The 17,710-nt window shown below is 38.4% G+C and overlaps 1 protein-coding gene across 4 annotated transcripts in view; it reads right to left on the bottom strand.

Moving 5' to 3' along the window:
• UBE2E2 (ubiquitin conjugating enzyme E2 E2) overlaps nt 1-17,710 on the bottom strand; it is a 205,246-nt gene that overhangs the window by 27,398 nt on the left and 160,138 nt on the right. For all 4 annotated transcript variants that reach the window (XM_051808441.1, XM_051808440.1, XM_051808442.1 and 1 more), the window contains one exon: nt 9,994-10,126. In XM_051808441.1, the coding sequence (XP_051664401.1) occupies nt 9,994-10,126 (133 nt within the window). The remainder of the gene's footprint in view (nt 1-9,993; nt 10,127-17,710) is intronic.

A 17,710-nucleotide genomic window follows, 5' to 3' on the forward strand; every position in this document is an offset into this window, starting at 1 on the left:
TCCTCTGTGAGGTCAAAACCCAAGCAGCCACTGTGGTGCTGGTATCCATGTGTGTGATTTGCTTAACCTTCACTGTGAGACTCAGAGAGGCACATAGGGGCACTGCAGCTCTGCAAGGGCAGATCCCTCAAACACATCACACACACTTCCAGACTTCACTGAATTCAGTTGCAACCTTCTTCAGAAACGTATCAGAGGAAGAAATGATTCTTTGGTGTTGCTTATTAGCATGCAAGGGGTTACAATGTGCGCTCAAGAATTGCCTTCTTCAGCCTTTTTGGGTTCAAAGCCTCACCTCCTGTTTCTCATTCCTCCCACTGGAGCCTGGTGACTGTGTAGGGAGAGATGAAAGATTCCCAGAGCCAATAGGAAAATAAACAAAACCAACCCCCTTTTGCTTGGCCAACACTAGAAGCAGAGCTGGGATCCCAGGGCTCTCAATCCCACGGTTTTGGAAAGTTCCTTTCAAGTCCTTTCATTTCTTACAAGGATGGAATCCTGCATGCCTGCCTGAGATGAAACTTCTGTCTTCCTTAAATATTCCCCTGGAGTTCTGTTTTAATAAAACAGTAGTAGCACTACCTGAAGTGGAAGAAGTTGTACTGCATACAGAAAAGGTTATATATATATTAAAAAATATGATGCCATTTATGATGATGTTCATGAAGCTCAGGAGGGAGTAAATCATTCCCATCTCAGTTTGTCAGACTTTATGAGCAATAGATTTGTCTGCTCAAACAGTAAAAACAAGATCAGGGCTACACTCTTTATCCATATGAGAAAAATACTCTAAAACAACCTAAATGAAAAATATCTATAGTTGTGAGTGAGACAATGTTCATGCAATAACCTTTACATTAATTAGCATCCTTTAATTTCTTACAGAGTGCACTTCATTTTATCTACACCCAGCACTGAGGACACCTTTCTAAGACAGGGTGGACCATCTCTGGTTTTAAGTACACATTTGTAGCATGCACCTGAACAATTCTCGAGATACTTGATGGATTATCACAAGAAGTGCATAATAATAAATGACTGGTCATATGATGCTCACTATTAAAGAATACAATTTAAATTCACACCAAGAAATAAAACTTCATCCAATTCTTAAAACACTTGCTTACATCTAATTTTGGTAGGTTTTCAAAAGTTATAATTTATTTTATTGAAGGACAATATTTGGCATCAGCACTAGCAGGAAATAATAAACTGTGATTACTTTTGCTTGACCTACAGAAAAGTCTGGTATGCAAAGTATGCTGTGTTTCTCTGGCAAAATGCACCAATGAATCAGTAGCCAAAAGTGATAACAATTTAAAAGGATGTAATAGCATCCACATGAGTTGACTTTTATATTACTGAAAATCAATCAGTGTGCAATATGAGTAATTATTCATTATATTCGTGGTAATTATGGAACTGAATAACTACTCGCACTGTCTCATTGAACAGACTCTTGCAGGGGAAAAAAATTGAATAAGCACAGCAACACTAAGCATCTTCATTATATAAATGCACTCCTTTTGAACACAGATTTAACAGCAGAAAAAGTAAAAAGGGACTTTGATAATCTTTGATGTATCCAAGAGCGCAAATAAAAAATTGTCCTAAACTGTACAAACTTTTCTAAAAACGAAGAGAAGAAGAGAACAAGGGAAATGTATTACTGTTTGGGTTAGGGTCACTCAGAATAGAAACAAGATTTAAGATGCCAAGCATCAAAAGCTTTCTGCAACAAAGTCACTTTGACTTTTTATAAAATGATTTTCATATAATCAGCATAATCTTTCCATAGTTCCATATGGAAAGTCAGCAAAAAAGTTCTTCTATAGAGAGTGCATTTTTTAAAGATTTACTTGTCACTTAACTTTTATAAAATAAATCCACCCTTCTGAAGTTTAAAGCATGCAGGCTGTATTGCCCTAGATGCACACCTCTCTGAGCTCACCAGAGTGCTCCTTCCTGTTGCTCTTGGCATGGGTCTGCCAGTTGTAGGGCTGAGTGGGCAGGTTGTGGCAGGCACTTCAGGACCTATATTTTATTCTAAGAAACATGGGCCTTTTTTTACCTTACCCAATTTTAACAGCCTTTGAGTATTTAGGTACTCCCCACATGAGAAGTCCTAGGCAGACTGACCTCAAAATTAGTAGTTTTTTGTCCTGATCAGGTAATCTGCTTTCATTCTGTTGTAATAATGTGCATAAAATCTTTCTCTCGCATCTATGTATATATACCTCTGTGTGTGTAAAAGAGGACAAGAAATAACATTGACATATGATGTATTTTTAGATCACGTGGATTTTATGGAGTAAAACATGCCTGATACAGCAGAATTATGTAGCTTCTGAAACATCGAATAGACAACACAAGTTGTCTTTTGAAAATATATTTGACAAGCAGCATGCAAACCACTGCTGCAAGGCAGAAGATATTCCCCACAAGATGCCTCTAAAGGCCTTTTTGAGAAGCTTCATGTACTGGGTATTCATAGGAAATAGGAAGAAATGGTGAACCACCTCAGTTTTGGTGAGGGAAACCAGGAAGAGTTCAGCTGGATAGAGCCAATTTAATCAAGACTAAATAAATCAGTAGAAACTAGTGATATAAATTAGTATATTAAAAACAGAGTGAATAAGAAGGCTATTCATTAGAAGAGTCATTGGCAATTCAATTTGCCAATTACTAGAAGAATTATCAGATAAATGAATTTAAAGGAAATCTCAGAGATTTACATGGCACTGCCTTATCAAACGCCTTTTGTATTTATTCAAAATAAAATGTAGTTATTGATTCTCTCTTCAGACTAACATATTTCTGCTTGCATCTCCATCCTCCACATTAAATCTCTGTGATTCTGTCATTCTGAGAGATATTGAAAGTTTCTTAAGCAGCCACCTGGGTTTGACCTGTCCCAAGCCCTGTAGCACTGCATGCTGCCCTATAGGTTCAGTGTTCCCTGAAGATATCGTAGACTCATACAATGGTTTGGGTTAGAAGGGACCTTAAAGACCACCTAATTCCAATCCCCTGCCATGGGAAGGGACACCTTCCACGAGACCAGGCTGCTCAAAGCCCTATCCAACCTGCCCTTCAACATTTCCAAGGATGGGGCATCTCAGGGATGGGACCTATGGAACAAACTGTTTCACTGCAGGTGGTGCAAGCATGTATACCACACTCTGCAGTTCACATGCCTGGGAAGAGTAGGATTCAGGCCGATACTGCTGGCTCTGACAATGGTCTGCTGGTGGTAGGTTGTGCATTTCTCCCTCTCAAAGACGCCTGCGCATCTGATTTCTGCCTGCAAACACCCAAAGACTTCACTTGCTGGGAAAACCTGCCAACTCCATTTATTGTCATGGATGAAGGATTCATGGGCTGCTCTCAGCAAGAAGATGTAAATAGAAAGGCTGGGCGAGGAGAACAAGGGAGCGTGGAGGCACAGCAAAGGGGCCAGGGGAGGCAGTGGTGTGGGAATGCGCCAGGCAGGGGTCCTCCAGACCATCAGGAGGAGGAGGATGGGGAGGGCAGGAGGCAGTTGAAAAAAGCTGTTAGCATCACAGCATGGCACTGAGAACTAATGTGATGTGACAGAGGCTATGAGAGAGGTATGACGAGGCAAATGAATGTAAGGGATAACAGTGATAACCAGCCACTGCATTTGAAGGCTGGTCTTATGATGGCAATATCTATCTGGGACAGGGGGCAAGAGGAGGTAGACTGAAGCCCTGCCTGCACCAACATTGCAGAGATGTTAAAAAGGGATGATCAAATAGGCTGTACTTAAGGCTATTCTGAGTTTGAGAGCTTCAAGTGTAAATTGTATTAATAATGATACATGCAATTTAAAGTGTGTGTCTGCCTTGCAAAGTTCATTTTAACAATTCAGATTAGAAATACCAAGAAATGTTTATTTTTTTGCATCTACTCCTGTAAGCACTGCTTTTCTATTACACAGCAGATAAAAGTGTCCTTAACAGCCAATCACATAGAAAACAAGTATGAAAATGTAGAGTAGAAGCCAGGAACAAAAAGAATTACCCCTCAAACATGAGGCTGAACCTTTGAAATAGATAGAAAGTGTCTACCACAGGAGAAAGATTCCACATAATGATATTTAGTGCACAGAAATTAGTGTTATATGATAATTATGTATAAAAAAAGAAGAGATGTTTAATATTGCCATCAAGACCAGATTCTACACACACTATGCACTATATTTACAAAGGAAAAAGGTCCCCCTTGCAGTCCAACAGCTGATTTAAACTAGCTAAGCTTTCAAATGCTGAGAATAATTTTTCAGTCAGTTGATAGACACATGAGATTTACACAGAGGAAACAGAGTTTTCTGTTATTTTAATTTTGATTTAGAGGTGATTTAGCACATTGCAGCCTTCAAGTCCTGTGAACCATTTTTCAGTCAGCTGAGATTAAAGTCCTAGCAAGATTAATTGTAGAGTTGGGATTAAGAGATTTTATAAATCACTCAAATTCAAAAATAAAGCTTGTACTAGGATAATGGTAGATATATCCATATTGTATCAGCTACAGCTAAATTGAATTGACACTGTAATAGACTGAACGTAGTCAAATATGACAGTAGAAGTTATTAATAAAGATTATTCTTGATGAAAATGCAGACACTATTGCAGTGACAATTCCTGGGGGGAAAGTTCTCTTGAAGAGTATTCATTTTTCTACAAACATTTTTCTACAAACACCTGTGTGAAAGACCCTGGTATGGCTTCCTGATTTGTCAAGGCTTCCTGCTCCAGAGGGACAGTAGGCAGGATTATGAAATTATCGCCATTCCTTCAATAACTGTAGTGTATATAAAGAGGTGGTGTTAATTTCTAGTGATGGCTAACCTTTAAAGGATCTCAGACAAAAAGCTTGCACACTTGCGGAATTCACTGATTTCTTATGAAGACTGAGGACAGAAATTGAGTTGAAATTCTTTCTGTCAGATCAGGCTGACTAAAAGATGTGATACCCTCTACTCATATACACATGTACATATATATATACACACACATACATACATGTACACCCACAGATATGCACACACATCCTCCCACAAGTGACATCTCTGCACAGCTATATATCCCATTCAATATCCCAAAGATAGAGAGCTTTCCTCTGCTAAAGCCAAGAGGTGAACTGTCTGAATCCATTAAGGATAAAAGGAAGACAGCAGGAAAAAGTAATCTCAAAGATATTTCTAAAAATCAGGTTGAAGGGTCATTAAGGCACTGAAAAAAGGTAAGGTTATCTCCTTAGCAGGTCATCTAAGTATTTTTATTAATTTCTTTAAGTGACTGCTCTGAAGAGGGCCCACCTTTCTCTATTTTTCAGCCCGCAGCACTACAAGAGAGATGCTGTATTTTGGGGCTAAAGTGAAACCTCACCTTGTGACTGAGACTGAAGCCTCAGCGGCATCTGGCTTTTAGCAGAAAGTGAGATCATGTCCACATCTATGCTTCACTTTGCCTGTTCCACACCTTCCTCCTGTCTGGCATCTCATAAAACCAACGTGATACTGAGGATGCAGCTGAGAGGAGAACCGTGATTGTGCAGGCTGCCGCTTTCTTGCTGACTCAGCCAACGAGGTGCTCAGCTAATTTCCGCAGTGCTACAGCAGCTTCCTCACAGTGGAGGCGAGGGAATACTTTTAATTGATTAGAGCATCCCAGAAAACCTAAGCTAATTTGTCAGTTCTTGGATGAGCTGTTCTAAAAATCATGTTTCCTGGTTGTAGAGCTAAACCGAAATTAGCCTGGGCTGGCCCTCCCTCACTCATACTCAAGCTGCACTGGTCACACATAGATAAAACTTTTTGGGGAAAGGACAGCTCCCTCCTCTGCATGAGTGTGCAGAGGTTGTGAGTGAGGCCAAAGCCATTGATTTATAAGGAAAGCAGACCTGAAAGGGTCAGTGGCCCTGGCTCAAATAATCTGGAGTCCAGTTTCAAGGCATGAGACAAAGGTGAAATACTGAAATAGACTGACTTCAAAGGGGAAAAAATTAGTAGCATGAGAGCAAATTATACTCTGACCTAACACACAGTATATTCTGTGATGGCTGAGTAACTTAATTTGATAATATGCCTATGGTTTAACTTCAGAAAGACATTGACCAGTAGCGACAAACAAAAAGAAAACTATGGATCCACAGGGAAAAGACTTCATGAAGACTGGAAGAGAAACCTGATGGCAGTGATGTGTGGCTATACAAAACTCAGAATGTGAACTGGACTACACAGTATAATTAAAGGATGTAAAGAATAAAGACAGAACTTCAAAATCTTAGGAGGATGTGATGTTGAAGGCTACAAAGGTGTAAAAATTGAAGAAAGACCTAACAGTGAAAGTTTGGATAGATATGTTTTCTTTGTTAAACAAAACCTGAATAAACAGGTAATTCATATTCTTCTACAAGATAAAGACAAAGTAGAAAAGCAAGTTAATTATCTGGAAAAACAAATGATTAGTTTATAAATTTCTTAAAAAGAAAAACCAAAATACAGGTAGAATCTTCATGTGCAAACGTGCTCTCGGTTTTTTAATTTTATTTTAATTAATGTTTTCCAGTGTGCAACAGGGTGCCCAGTAATCAGAATAGGCATTAAAGTGTTTATAGAAGCAATCTGGATCCTTTAGAAAATATTGAGAACTTGTATAATACAAATCAAAGAATGGTTACACCCCAAATATATTTAATTATAATAATAATAAAATATTATACATTTATCCAAAATCCATTTTTAATATATTTTCTTATTTTAAAAATTATTTTACACTCCTCAATGTCCATGTGCAACATACACATGCATGATAACAGAGTGCACAACATCTGAGAATAGTTTAACAGTAACTATGTTATATGACATGGGCATTTGCCTTTGGAACCTCAGGCTGGGTCAAGTAACTGAATCTGGCAAATACAGTTTCTGTTTCTTCCCAGGTCTTTTGTGGTCACATTTTTGGAAGATCAATTTTGACAGTACTCATTTAAATATCTAGTTACTTCATAGTGAAAGAGGGATGAAAAGGGCCCACAGAAATCTCAGGAGTAATGTATGAATTCAGTCGTAGCGAGAAATGTGAATTAGACCCTTTCTGCTATGTTCTTACAGGAAGGTAATCTTGCCAACATTCAGGAATACATTTTATGTCTTTCTCAGCACATTTCACAGTCTTGTACTTTAGATTTTCTAAGATGATAGAGCCGTAAGGAGTGGGACTATAATTAGAAAAAAATCTAAGATGATTTATTCCCATAACCCTAGAACCCATGATTTTGAGAACAGCACCAAATATCACAAATCTCATGGTGAAGTAGAGATGTCAACACCCAGTGACACAGATAGCACCGTACTGTGAGGCCATATGTTATGTTCCACGTACTCACTACCTTTCTTTTGCTAGAAATAAGCTTGTGGAGAACATATTTAACCACCCCTTCCCAACAACACTGACTGTCGGCAGCTGCCTTATGATAAGCAGTCGTCTTCCCATGCTGCTTTATTCAAGGGATTTCCAAGCTATTTTACTTATGAATGAGTTTTATAGGGTCTGGAAAATAGGTGTAATGAAATAGCAACAGTTTGAGAAATCCTACAGCAGGTCTGAAAACAGGGGTCATTTACAACCATGGCTGAAGTGACTAGAATAAGAATCCACGCGCACAACATATGCTTGCAACACAGTTATATCTGACATTAGTCCCTTGTGCACACACACTCATTACTTTCTTACAGATAACAATTTCCCTCATCGTAAATACTGGCCTTTTAGTAACACAATATGCCATCATCAATTCTCTCATCCTTTATCAAGCAGTACATTTTCATATGATTTATGTGCACACATTTCTTACAATGACAACTGGCATCAAGATAAAGGCAGACAAAAAATCTATTACAAAGCAGGACAAGAACCACCTCTTTGCTTGACATTTCATTAATAAGCAACGCAGAGCTGCATTCTTCATGTCTCAAAACAACAAAGTGCCAAACACAACTGAGTATAGATTGAAAAAGACTTTACCTTGTGGTGAAATAGCAAACTGGATCTCCAACTTCTATTTTAAGAGGATGTCTATTGCATATACCACCTCAAGACTCAACAGATTCAACGGAGAGAATGACAAAAGATGTCCCTGCAACTTGTCTTTCAGAACTAATTCTTTACATATTAGGTCTGGATCTCTGAGAGACCTTCAAGCTTTATTTTATAGACAATACAGCCATTTTATCCTCTAAATAACACAGTTTTAATTTGCTGGGGGCCTGAATGTAACCCTTGCATTACAGCTACTACAAACAGACTAAGCCCAGGAAAGAAGCAAACAAATGGGGCCTATTATGACAGACCTTGTATAGCAAGTGGGCTGAGCTGGACCCGAGTCAGGAATAACAGGACATCATCCCAGCTCAGTGTGACCAAAGCTGTAACTTACTGAAGGAAAAGTTATAAAGTTTCAAATTCTTACTTCACTATGTAACAACAGTTGCCTAAGTCAGAAAATGTGCAGTCAGCAAAGTAAGACCTCTCAGTGACATCAAAGCTTCCCTGAACTGGAGCACTAGAGGTGGGAAACAAAGCTAGATCATCCCTTATCCTGCCATCTTTAGGTCACTAGCTGGGAAAGTCCAATTTACAGAGTGACAAATGCTTTGAATTCACAGATCTCTCTTTTTTTTTTTTTTTTTTTTTTTAAACTTTTCCTGATAGTATCAGCGTTAACTGATATAAATGTTACTACTGTGGCATTAAAATTCTATTTATAAGCAGTTATCTTTCAATGGTCTACTCATGGTAATCCAAAACAATCAGCTACTCTCTCTTTTAATGCAATACCCTTTTATTATGGTCCAACTGATCCTTTCATAAATGTGTCAAAAAGAAGGTAAATATTTTTCATCTAATAGCTCCTTCTGTGGAGTTCTTCCAGACACTTATTCTCCACAGTTGTAAGGTGAACAATTCACCTTTTTTCACTTTGTTTCATGAAAGACAGGCCCATCAATTTATTTGATTCTATTACCAGCCCTGGAGTAAATTTTTCCAGTTTCTGTTCCTGTTAGTGAACATGTGTGTTAAGATTTGCATTCAGTCTTGTAAATAAAGTCTTACAAGTGTCTTGTATATGACATTGGTAATTCCTTATCTCTGCAGGCCAGAAGATGCATCTTAAGCATATATTTGCCTTTTTTATAGATGCATTATGCAGGTGGTTTTTAATAATCCTGCGACCACCCAATAAAGCCCCATTTTGACATCCTCCTCAGCAATTATTACTGTTGGTTATAGATGACACTGTACTGCCACAATCCATCCCATTTCTATTTTTCCAATCTTCTTAGATTTTTCCTGTTTGACATTCCAAGTCTCCTTGATCATGGTAATGCCACCTTCATGTTATTGATACAGTTCTACACTTCTGGTTGTGTCATTATTGACAGCATTATAAAACAAGGAATTCTGTAAATCTCTGTCTACCACTCGAGTTTCTTGACTTTGGCATCATACTTTTCCAGAAAACTGATGTAAAGCAATTCCTTATAATTTCATAACAATCATGTATCCTGCATCTGCAGAAGTAATTAATATGAGGTGCAAAAGGTGCATATTTTTGTCAAGACAGCCATAGAGGCCTGGAGAATTATATGGGTCAACAGGAAAGATTAAGTACCTTCAGCTGCTTATAAAGGGTGCAACTCAAATATAAATGCTTTCACATTAGAAATATCTGTGGGAAATTATGCAACCATTTGCTAAATAAATCCATATCCATTCAGTTATACTGGCAACACGCAAGCAAATTTTAGGCAGTTATTTAAATTCTTTCCATCAAAATACCCAAGTTTAAATATTCATTATTGCTTTGAAAGTTTTATGTTTCATCCTAAAAGGATATACCAACATAGACATTAAAAATATCAGAAGGAGAGAACTCCTATAAGACTTTCAGTATCCTTCTACTAACCTTAGGTGGTTTAAAAGGATAGTCCGGTGAAAAGGTAATGTCAAGGAAGAAGACTCCACCTTCATATACAGATCCTGGAGGCCCCAGTATAGTTGACCTCCATTCATAAATGTTGTCTCCTTTGGGTCCAGCACTAAAATAGAAAACAAAAATATACTAACTACATACAATCAAGAATATACTGCATCAGTTACACTTTACTAGTAGTACCACTGGCTTTGCAATAATGCTAGAAGCTAAAATTGTGTATCACATTTATTAAGTTAGTCCCTGATAAAACATGTAACTGATGTCCTAAGCTCTGCCAGAGAAGTGATATATTCAGCCAGGAAAAAGTATTAAAATCACATTATAAATTATTCAAATAAGCACAGAAATATTCCCAACTGTCTTATCTCAAATATTTTAGTGGGCAGATATACACTATTTACAGTGCAAGGATATAGAGACTTTGCTGAGATATCTTGTCACTGTCTTGCTTCACAAGCCATCCTATTTTCACCTTCCTCCTCATCCACCTACCTCATCAGTCAGGAGCAGTGTAATTACACACATTATACAGCACAAACTGTACTGAAGATTGAGCAGGGTACAAACAAACTTGCAGCTGCACTTGTTAAGTTACTAACCTAAGGTCTCCAGCCAACAGCACAGAAGGCTGCTTTACCCTGCAATCATTACCCTATCTTAAAAATAATATAAACAGGAAGTGGGTTAAACTCTTGGATTATGTTAATTCAAAGTCCTTGGTTAAAAACACAGTACTGAAATAATATTCAAAATGTACAAAACACAGTCCTGCATGAAATAAGAAAAATGTCTCATCCATATGGTGAATTCCTGAAAAAAAAGAAAGAAAATACTAACTAATAAAAGTTCTTGGGCATGACTCTTCTAAAACCCAACACAGCCTCCCTTTCATACAACATAGTGCTTGTCCATAAAAATACATGTTTTACTCAGGATGGCCTCTTAAGGAATATGAAGACTTCTTTACAGTTCACAGCCTGCTGATACCAGTCGCTGATACAGGAATGAATTTTAATTAGGATCAATTGGGATGGTGACTTCCAGATATCTGGTTAATATTGTTCAGAGGAAGGCAGTATTGGCAGATATATCAAATAACTGATGTGGTATTGTCTTAAGGCATTTCTTGTGAAACAATTCTTGTTATGTTTGCAATAAAGATTTCCACAGCATACAGGGGTTTGTGAAATAACTCCATGTGTAGAACAGATAAAAGCTCTTGGCTATGCTCCATGCCTCTCAATGTACCCAAGGCATACAATTATTATACGACATCATGTCATGTTCACTGCTCAGCTATTCATTTTGTTCACTGAAAGTTAATAAAACGCTCTTTCACCTGAAATTCCTTGGGCTCTCTTCATTAAAACTTCTGACTGCACAATTCCCTGCATACAACTGCATGACTTAGTACTGTGCAGTGTACTTCATTAGTCATGGTACCTACATAAATTTTCTATAATAGCTGTTAATGCTTCTTTGCTTTCTAAACTACATTGCTTTCTCAACAAAAATGGGTTACACAGACTATAACATTATAGAATATTCATTTTCTATCAGCCATAATAACAAAACTAGCAATTGTTTTAAAGATAAAATATGGCTTTTTAAGTGTCACAATAGCAGAAGTGTTGCCATCCGTACTTCAGTGTCTATAATACATCAGGTTGCTAGCTGCCAAACAAATTTAATTTACCTAGTCCTCAGTTTGCATTAACCTTTGAATAATAAAGCACAGCTGAGACTGCTGTAAGAAACAAACCAGAGAATGAATAATTAAAAACACCTCCACCGTCTTTAGAAAGACCAATCCTGAGTCAACAGGGAAGGTTTAATTGTGACTGAACTAGGCATTAAGGGGCTAATTGAACTCTTTATAAGCCCAAACAAATGCGGTCCTACTTCAGTGCTATGGTATACAAGGTTCAGAGAAAATAAAACTCCTAAGGAAGGAAAAAAAGAATCAGGCAATTATTTCAAACAGAAGAGGCAAGCAGCAGGGGAAGTCTAAAACTTACACCAAAAAAAGCCCATAATATGTGAAAGAAATCCCTTCCCACTTTCTGTAGAAACACTTGTTCTAACACTTAAAGAAGCAATGACTCAGTTGATGCCAGCAGGTTAAAATGGAAGTCATATAAATGTCGATCCCAGAGAAATGGTTGGAAAAAGCACGTAACAAAGCTAGCCCTGTCTCTTTTAGACCTTATTTAGCCAGGAGGAGATGGCTGGGCCCTTTTTGGGCTTGAGTAAGGCTCAGTTTTTTTGATTGGAACTCTCTCTGATAGTGGCATTTTCATACCGTATATTATTTTTATTTGTTTTGCCTATTTATTTAATTGCATTAACATTTGAAATGAGCAATCGTTAATTAGAATAGTTGGAAAATGCTCCATCTGCCAGTTGAACTGTTTCGGCACGTCCAGCTACAAGCCCCGCCTGATCACATTCTGAGGATGCTGATTAACATTAATTGAAGGTTTTCTTTGCAAATGAGAAATGAAGCTTTATTAAGTATTATTATTAATTTGAAGAATAGCTTAAATTGTATGGAGTGTGGGAAGACTGCTGTTATTGACACTGCCTGTTAGAGTGCTTGCTGGCAGCAAGGCTGTTCAGCCGATGTAAAATCCCGACCCGTGTGTGCAGGCAACAGCTGGTATTAAGGGCAACAGCATGCACAAGCATAACATTTTTTTCACTTGTGCATTAATAATACAAAAAGTTTGACAGGTGTATTATCTTTGTTTTCCTTCTTTCCTAATTGTTAAGCCTTTTATTTACCCATGTTACTGGCAACCAGAACGACGACTCATCAGGCTTCACCAGAGAAAATTCCCATATGTGCAAGACCTCAGCCAGAGTCTTATTCTATAAGGTTTAAAATGCAAGAGGATTTAATTAGCCTTCTCTCTTCATGGATATCTGCCCGACACACTGAAGCCCAAATGTTTTATATTCAGTATGATTTATATTCCAGCTCTACTAAAGTTACTGGCAACCAAACCACAGATCTCAAAGAAAGCAAACCAAACAGCTCAGTGCCCGAAGTTCTGTTATCTTTGGAAGGACAGATTCAGATGTGCACCCACTTGGTAAAGGGCAGACTAAATCTGTCTTGAACTCAACTGACCCAGGACCAGTACAAACATGCTGCTTGCAACAAACCTACTACTACAGCCACAGGTTCTCTTCAGGGAGAAATAACGGTGGCTGTGGCAGCTACAGGTGGAAGTGGCTGAACTATAAGGATGGTTAGAGGACAAGTCTGCTGTTAGACCAGCAGTTCAGTCTCCCAGTGTGAGCCCTGATGCTGACACCCCAGCAACTCAGCAGGATGGGGTAATCAAGGAACCAGCAAAAAAGCTGCAGTGTGACTCTGGAGCTGGTGATCCCCACCTTTCCAGTGTTATCTCCCAGGCAGAATATGTAGCATAGGACCGAGGAGGTGCAGCTGAGCATAAAGCCCCTGGAGACTTGAAGTTATCAATGGCTTGTCATTATTCCCCTGTAGCTGATAAGACACTTCACAGAATACTGTATTTTACCCACTGGAGGGAGGCTTTGCTTACTGGAAAAGCTGGAGTGGGAGGATATGTAGCCAGTTTTCTTCCAGAATGACATCAATATGGGTGTATGAAATTCAGGACAAAAGAGCCAGCACATGTAAACTTTATTTCACTCTCCCTTGCTTCTCCTATATTTTAGTTCTGACATTGTTTCCCACATACATACTTTTGGGTGAAATGTATGGGCATCAGTTACAGTTACTAGCACAATACTTTAAATGCTATTAGAATGCAATAATTTTGCTTTAAAGTATGCTTATTGCACTGAGTATTCTCTATTCCCTCAGTATATTTTAGGCAGGCAGCCACTTGAAAGTACTACTGCTAAAAACTGCTTGTCCAGTGCAATGCATTATAAACACCAAGATTTCCCTGCATTTAGAACATTCTAAAATATGAAAACAATAGCATCTATTAGATATACCAGATGAAAATCTATCTAGAGAAGTTATCAAAGTACAGTTGGATCTTTTAGCTGTCATTTGTATACAAATTTACTCAATTTGCAGAGAATAACGTGAAAAATTAAAAATACAGAAGGTCAAAAAAAAAGAAGAGTATCTCCCTTGTTTATTAGGTAGTCATATGGAATAGATTAGTCAAAACAATGTTATCATTTTCTAGTCTAACTCATATTTCTTGATGAGGGGTCACATGCTTTCCCAGTGTCTCTAACTGGAGGTAGCATAAACTCATAGTGTGTTTCTGGTGAGGTGGAAAACAAGGACTAGTTCAGTGCCTTCCATTCTTGGTCTCTGAATCTTGCTAGTATACTCTATTAAAGTAGATATTCTTTAACACAAGGGAAAGGCAAGCCTGTAGCACAAAACAAGTAGGAAAATGAATTGTAACTTGCCTTCTGGATTTGACACATGAACAGTGCATGGGGGGGAAGCAATCAGGCCAAATAAAATAGGAAAGCAGATGGTTGGGAGGCCTTCCCACTCCTCAGGACTCAGAAAGAAATTGAAAGATTCTTCTGGAATGCGTGAGTTTAAGTTCATTTTTATCATCCTCCTTTATAACAAGGAAGAATAAAGCAGAACCAGGATATTATACTAATGTCCATGAACTCACTTTCCATGGCACTGTCTATGGCATTTCATTCCTCTTATTGCATTATCTAATATGAATGGTCCTAGCACACAGAAACACATCAGAACCGGGCTTCCCCTGCCCTATGAGCAGTCCATGGAGAATGCAGTCCCTCTCAAGTGTCTTTGGTAAGATATGACAGCAGAAAGAAGAGGGATACAAGGCTCTTCCTCTTCCTTTTTTTACACAGAGCGTTGACTTTAATGCTTAAGAGATTTCCCTCTGAGGAGAAAGGCTTACTACAGAATGATCTCAATTTCTAAATATTACAACACAGTTTCTTGCAGTTGCATTTCTTCCACATCTAACAGTTATGCAGGAGCAGATCCTGCCTCTAGCTGCCTTCTGTGAATGCTTCTGGGAAGCCACTTACCCAGAGGGCAAAGTGGATACAAAAGTATTGAAGATTGGCAAAATAATTTAAGCGCACAGCTGGTGAGGGAAGAAGATGGATGTGACAAACCAGAAGACCGCAGATTCAGCTTTCAGTGAGACACATCTCTTGAGAAGTTCATACGAAACCTCATTAAAATAAACCCGGTATACCTTCTGCTCTCTGCTTTGAACACTGTGCCAATACTGAAATTGGTTCTAAACAAAAGTGCTGCTTTGTCTGCACCACACCTCCAGGCTGACCCTGTGCTTGGGGACAGCCAGGAGACTAGCAGTGGGGGCAGTGCTGGGAAAGTGGTTGCTGGATAATCTCAATCTATGAAGAGGTAAACCAGAAGCAGCTATGCTGATGCTAACATCACCAGGTGACTCAGACCACCTGCATATCCAGCTCAGCCCTATTCAACAAAAGGAAAAACCAGTGCCATTGAGAAGCAGTGGCATCACACCCCCATGAGCCACTGCTGTGAGTCTTTGGCTTTGGAATGGATACAGACAGTGCCAGCAGCACAGGTAATCTGCTGAATTTCTTCTGCTCCTGTCCCAGTATTCTCTCTCCATTCTGGAAGCCCACCTCTCAATCTTTATTACTCCCTTGTTACTGACACTTATTCTTTGTAGAATATATATTTTCTAATTCTGCTTTAGGGTGGTTTCTCTCCCACTCTCTCTCTGTTTGGTGACAATTCATTGCTCCATCATAGTGGATCCTTCCTCACTGCAGGTACATGCAGATCCCACTCTTCCTAACATCCCCCCTCTTTTTCTCTCATCAACAGCCATCAACACATCCCGCTATTTTTCATCTTTCTTCAGAAATAAGGGTGGAGTGAAAAATGGTACAGGGGAATTTCATTACAGTACAGTAATTTTGTTTCCTTCCTTCCCTGTTGCCCTTCTTCTGAGATGTAGAAAAGGAAGAGCAAGCAGAGCGACTGCTGCAGCAACAGTGGCATAGGGAAGGGAAAAGGAGTCACAGCTGCCTACCCAGATGCTACAGTGATATCAGGAGGTACTTTTGTAATTGTATGTAATAAACAGTTGCCACAGCAGCCAAAAGAATACACTTCTACAAAACAAAAACAAAGAGACAGCAGCAAGCAATGAGACTGCCTGTGGCAGTGGGCACTGTTGTATCGGTTAATAACACTTCCACTATGAATAAAATTAGCAGGCTAGTCTCCAAGCAGTAAAATAAAAGTACAGTTAAAGAAACAAACCCTTTCAGAATTAGAGATAAGTGCTTACTTTGGCTATAACATTGATGACTTAAACTCTCCTCAAGAAATAAACCCTCCCCAAATTTGTACTTTTGGAATGCATAATCTAATCTTCCTTTCATTTTTTTCCTAAAAATCTGCTGAAAACCTCCCAAAATCTTCCTTTTTTATTTTTAAAAAAAGGTATTGCCATCTCAGCTACTTCATCTAGATGGTGCAAAGTAGTGCCATTATTAAAATGCTGGAAGGTGCTCATGGTCCTTACTAGTCATAATCTAGAACAAACACAGAAATTTTTCAGCATTAAATTTGAGGCCCAGGAGATCTGAATCACTTTACGTAAATTAACAATATATATTTACATTTTAAAAGAGTTGTTAATTTTACTTTAACTAGACTCAATAGATGATGAAAAAGCTTGTCTTTCCATGACCTAACACTCGAATTTGGGTCTATGCTAGATCCAGTATTTTTGGTCACCCTATAACATAAATGGCAATTTACGCCTTACGCATGTTGGAATATCGACATAATTAGATGAGGTAAGCATGATTTTTGAGTAGGTATCTTTTCTTTGATTTAATTATTCATAACAGAAACTGAGGTTGAAGTGACTGGGCCACTTGTCACTCAGAAAGGCTTTGGCAGAGAGAGACACATCAGACAAATCCCTTACATCACTTAGTTTCCATTACAGCGAGAGAATCCAATTGAAAAAATTGGATCAGACTTTCTTCTAGTTCCTCCCATTTTCTGATTGAGACCACCTTTCCATAGGAAACTTCTTTTAACAAAAGTACTTTTAGGCAAGCAGTAAGGGAAGGAGGATATTAAGAAATTTTTCTAATTCATGCTACAATTCCTTCCAAGTGGTTATATCCTGCTCTTATTAAGTGCTTTTTATTGAAGCCAGTTACCATTTTCATCTACACTTCGGAATCAATATGTTTGTGGTATACATGACTGGAAGAACATCTAGGAAAACTGATCCCAATGAGCTGCCAAAGGAGTAGTAATGTATTATGAGATAATGCTAGATGCTGCTTCTTATGCTTATTGAGAGCACTGAAATTCAGTACATTATAGCACTTTTTAAATGCGAATTTTCTCTAGTTTTAGCAAGATATTTCCAGAGGTCCATTTATCATCCAAAGCGATATGCTGTTTAACTTCAGGGCTTCCTGCCTCTTTCTTTCTTGAAACAAACCCTCAGCACAGCAGGTCAGTGTGTCGGAAGTCTGTACGAGGCAAATCCTTTTTTACAGAGATAAACTTTCTCTGCACTCCTGTCACTGGAACCATTAAAAATTACTGGCTGAAGCTACTGAAGCCATGTTGTGTTTAAAATTAATAAGTTTGGGCCACAGCATTAATAACAAATAGATTGAGACTGAGTGTCAGTTGATTTTG

This window comes from Manacus candei, unplaced genomic scaffold (genome assembly GCF_025592945.1).
Source record: "Manacus candei isolate 608988 ecotype Guabito, Panama unplaced genomic scaffold, ASM2559294v1 h1tg000072l, whole genome shotgun sequence".
Lineage (NCBI taxonomy): Eukaryota > Metazoa > Chordata > Aves > Passeriformes > Pipridae > Manacus > Manacus candei.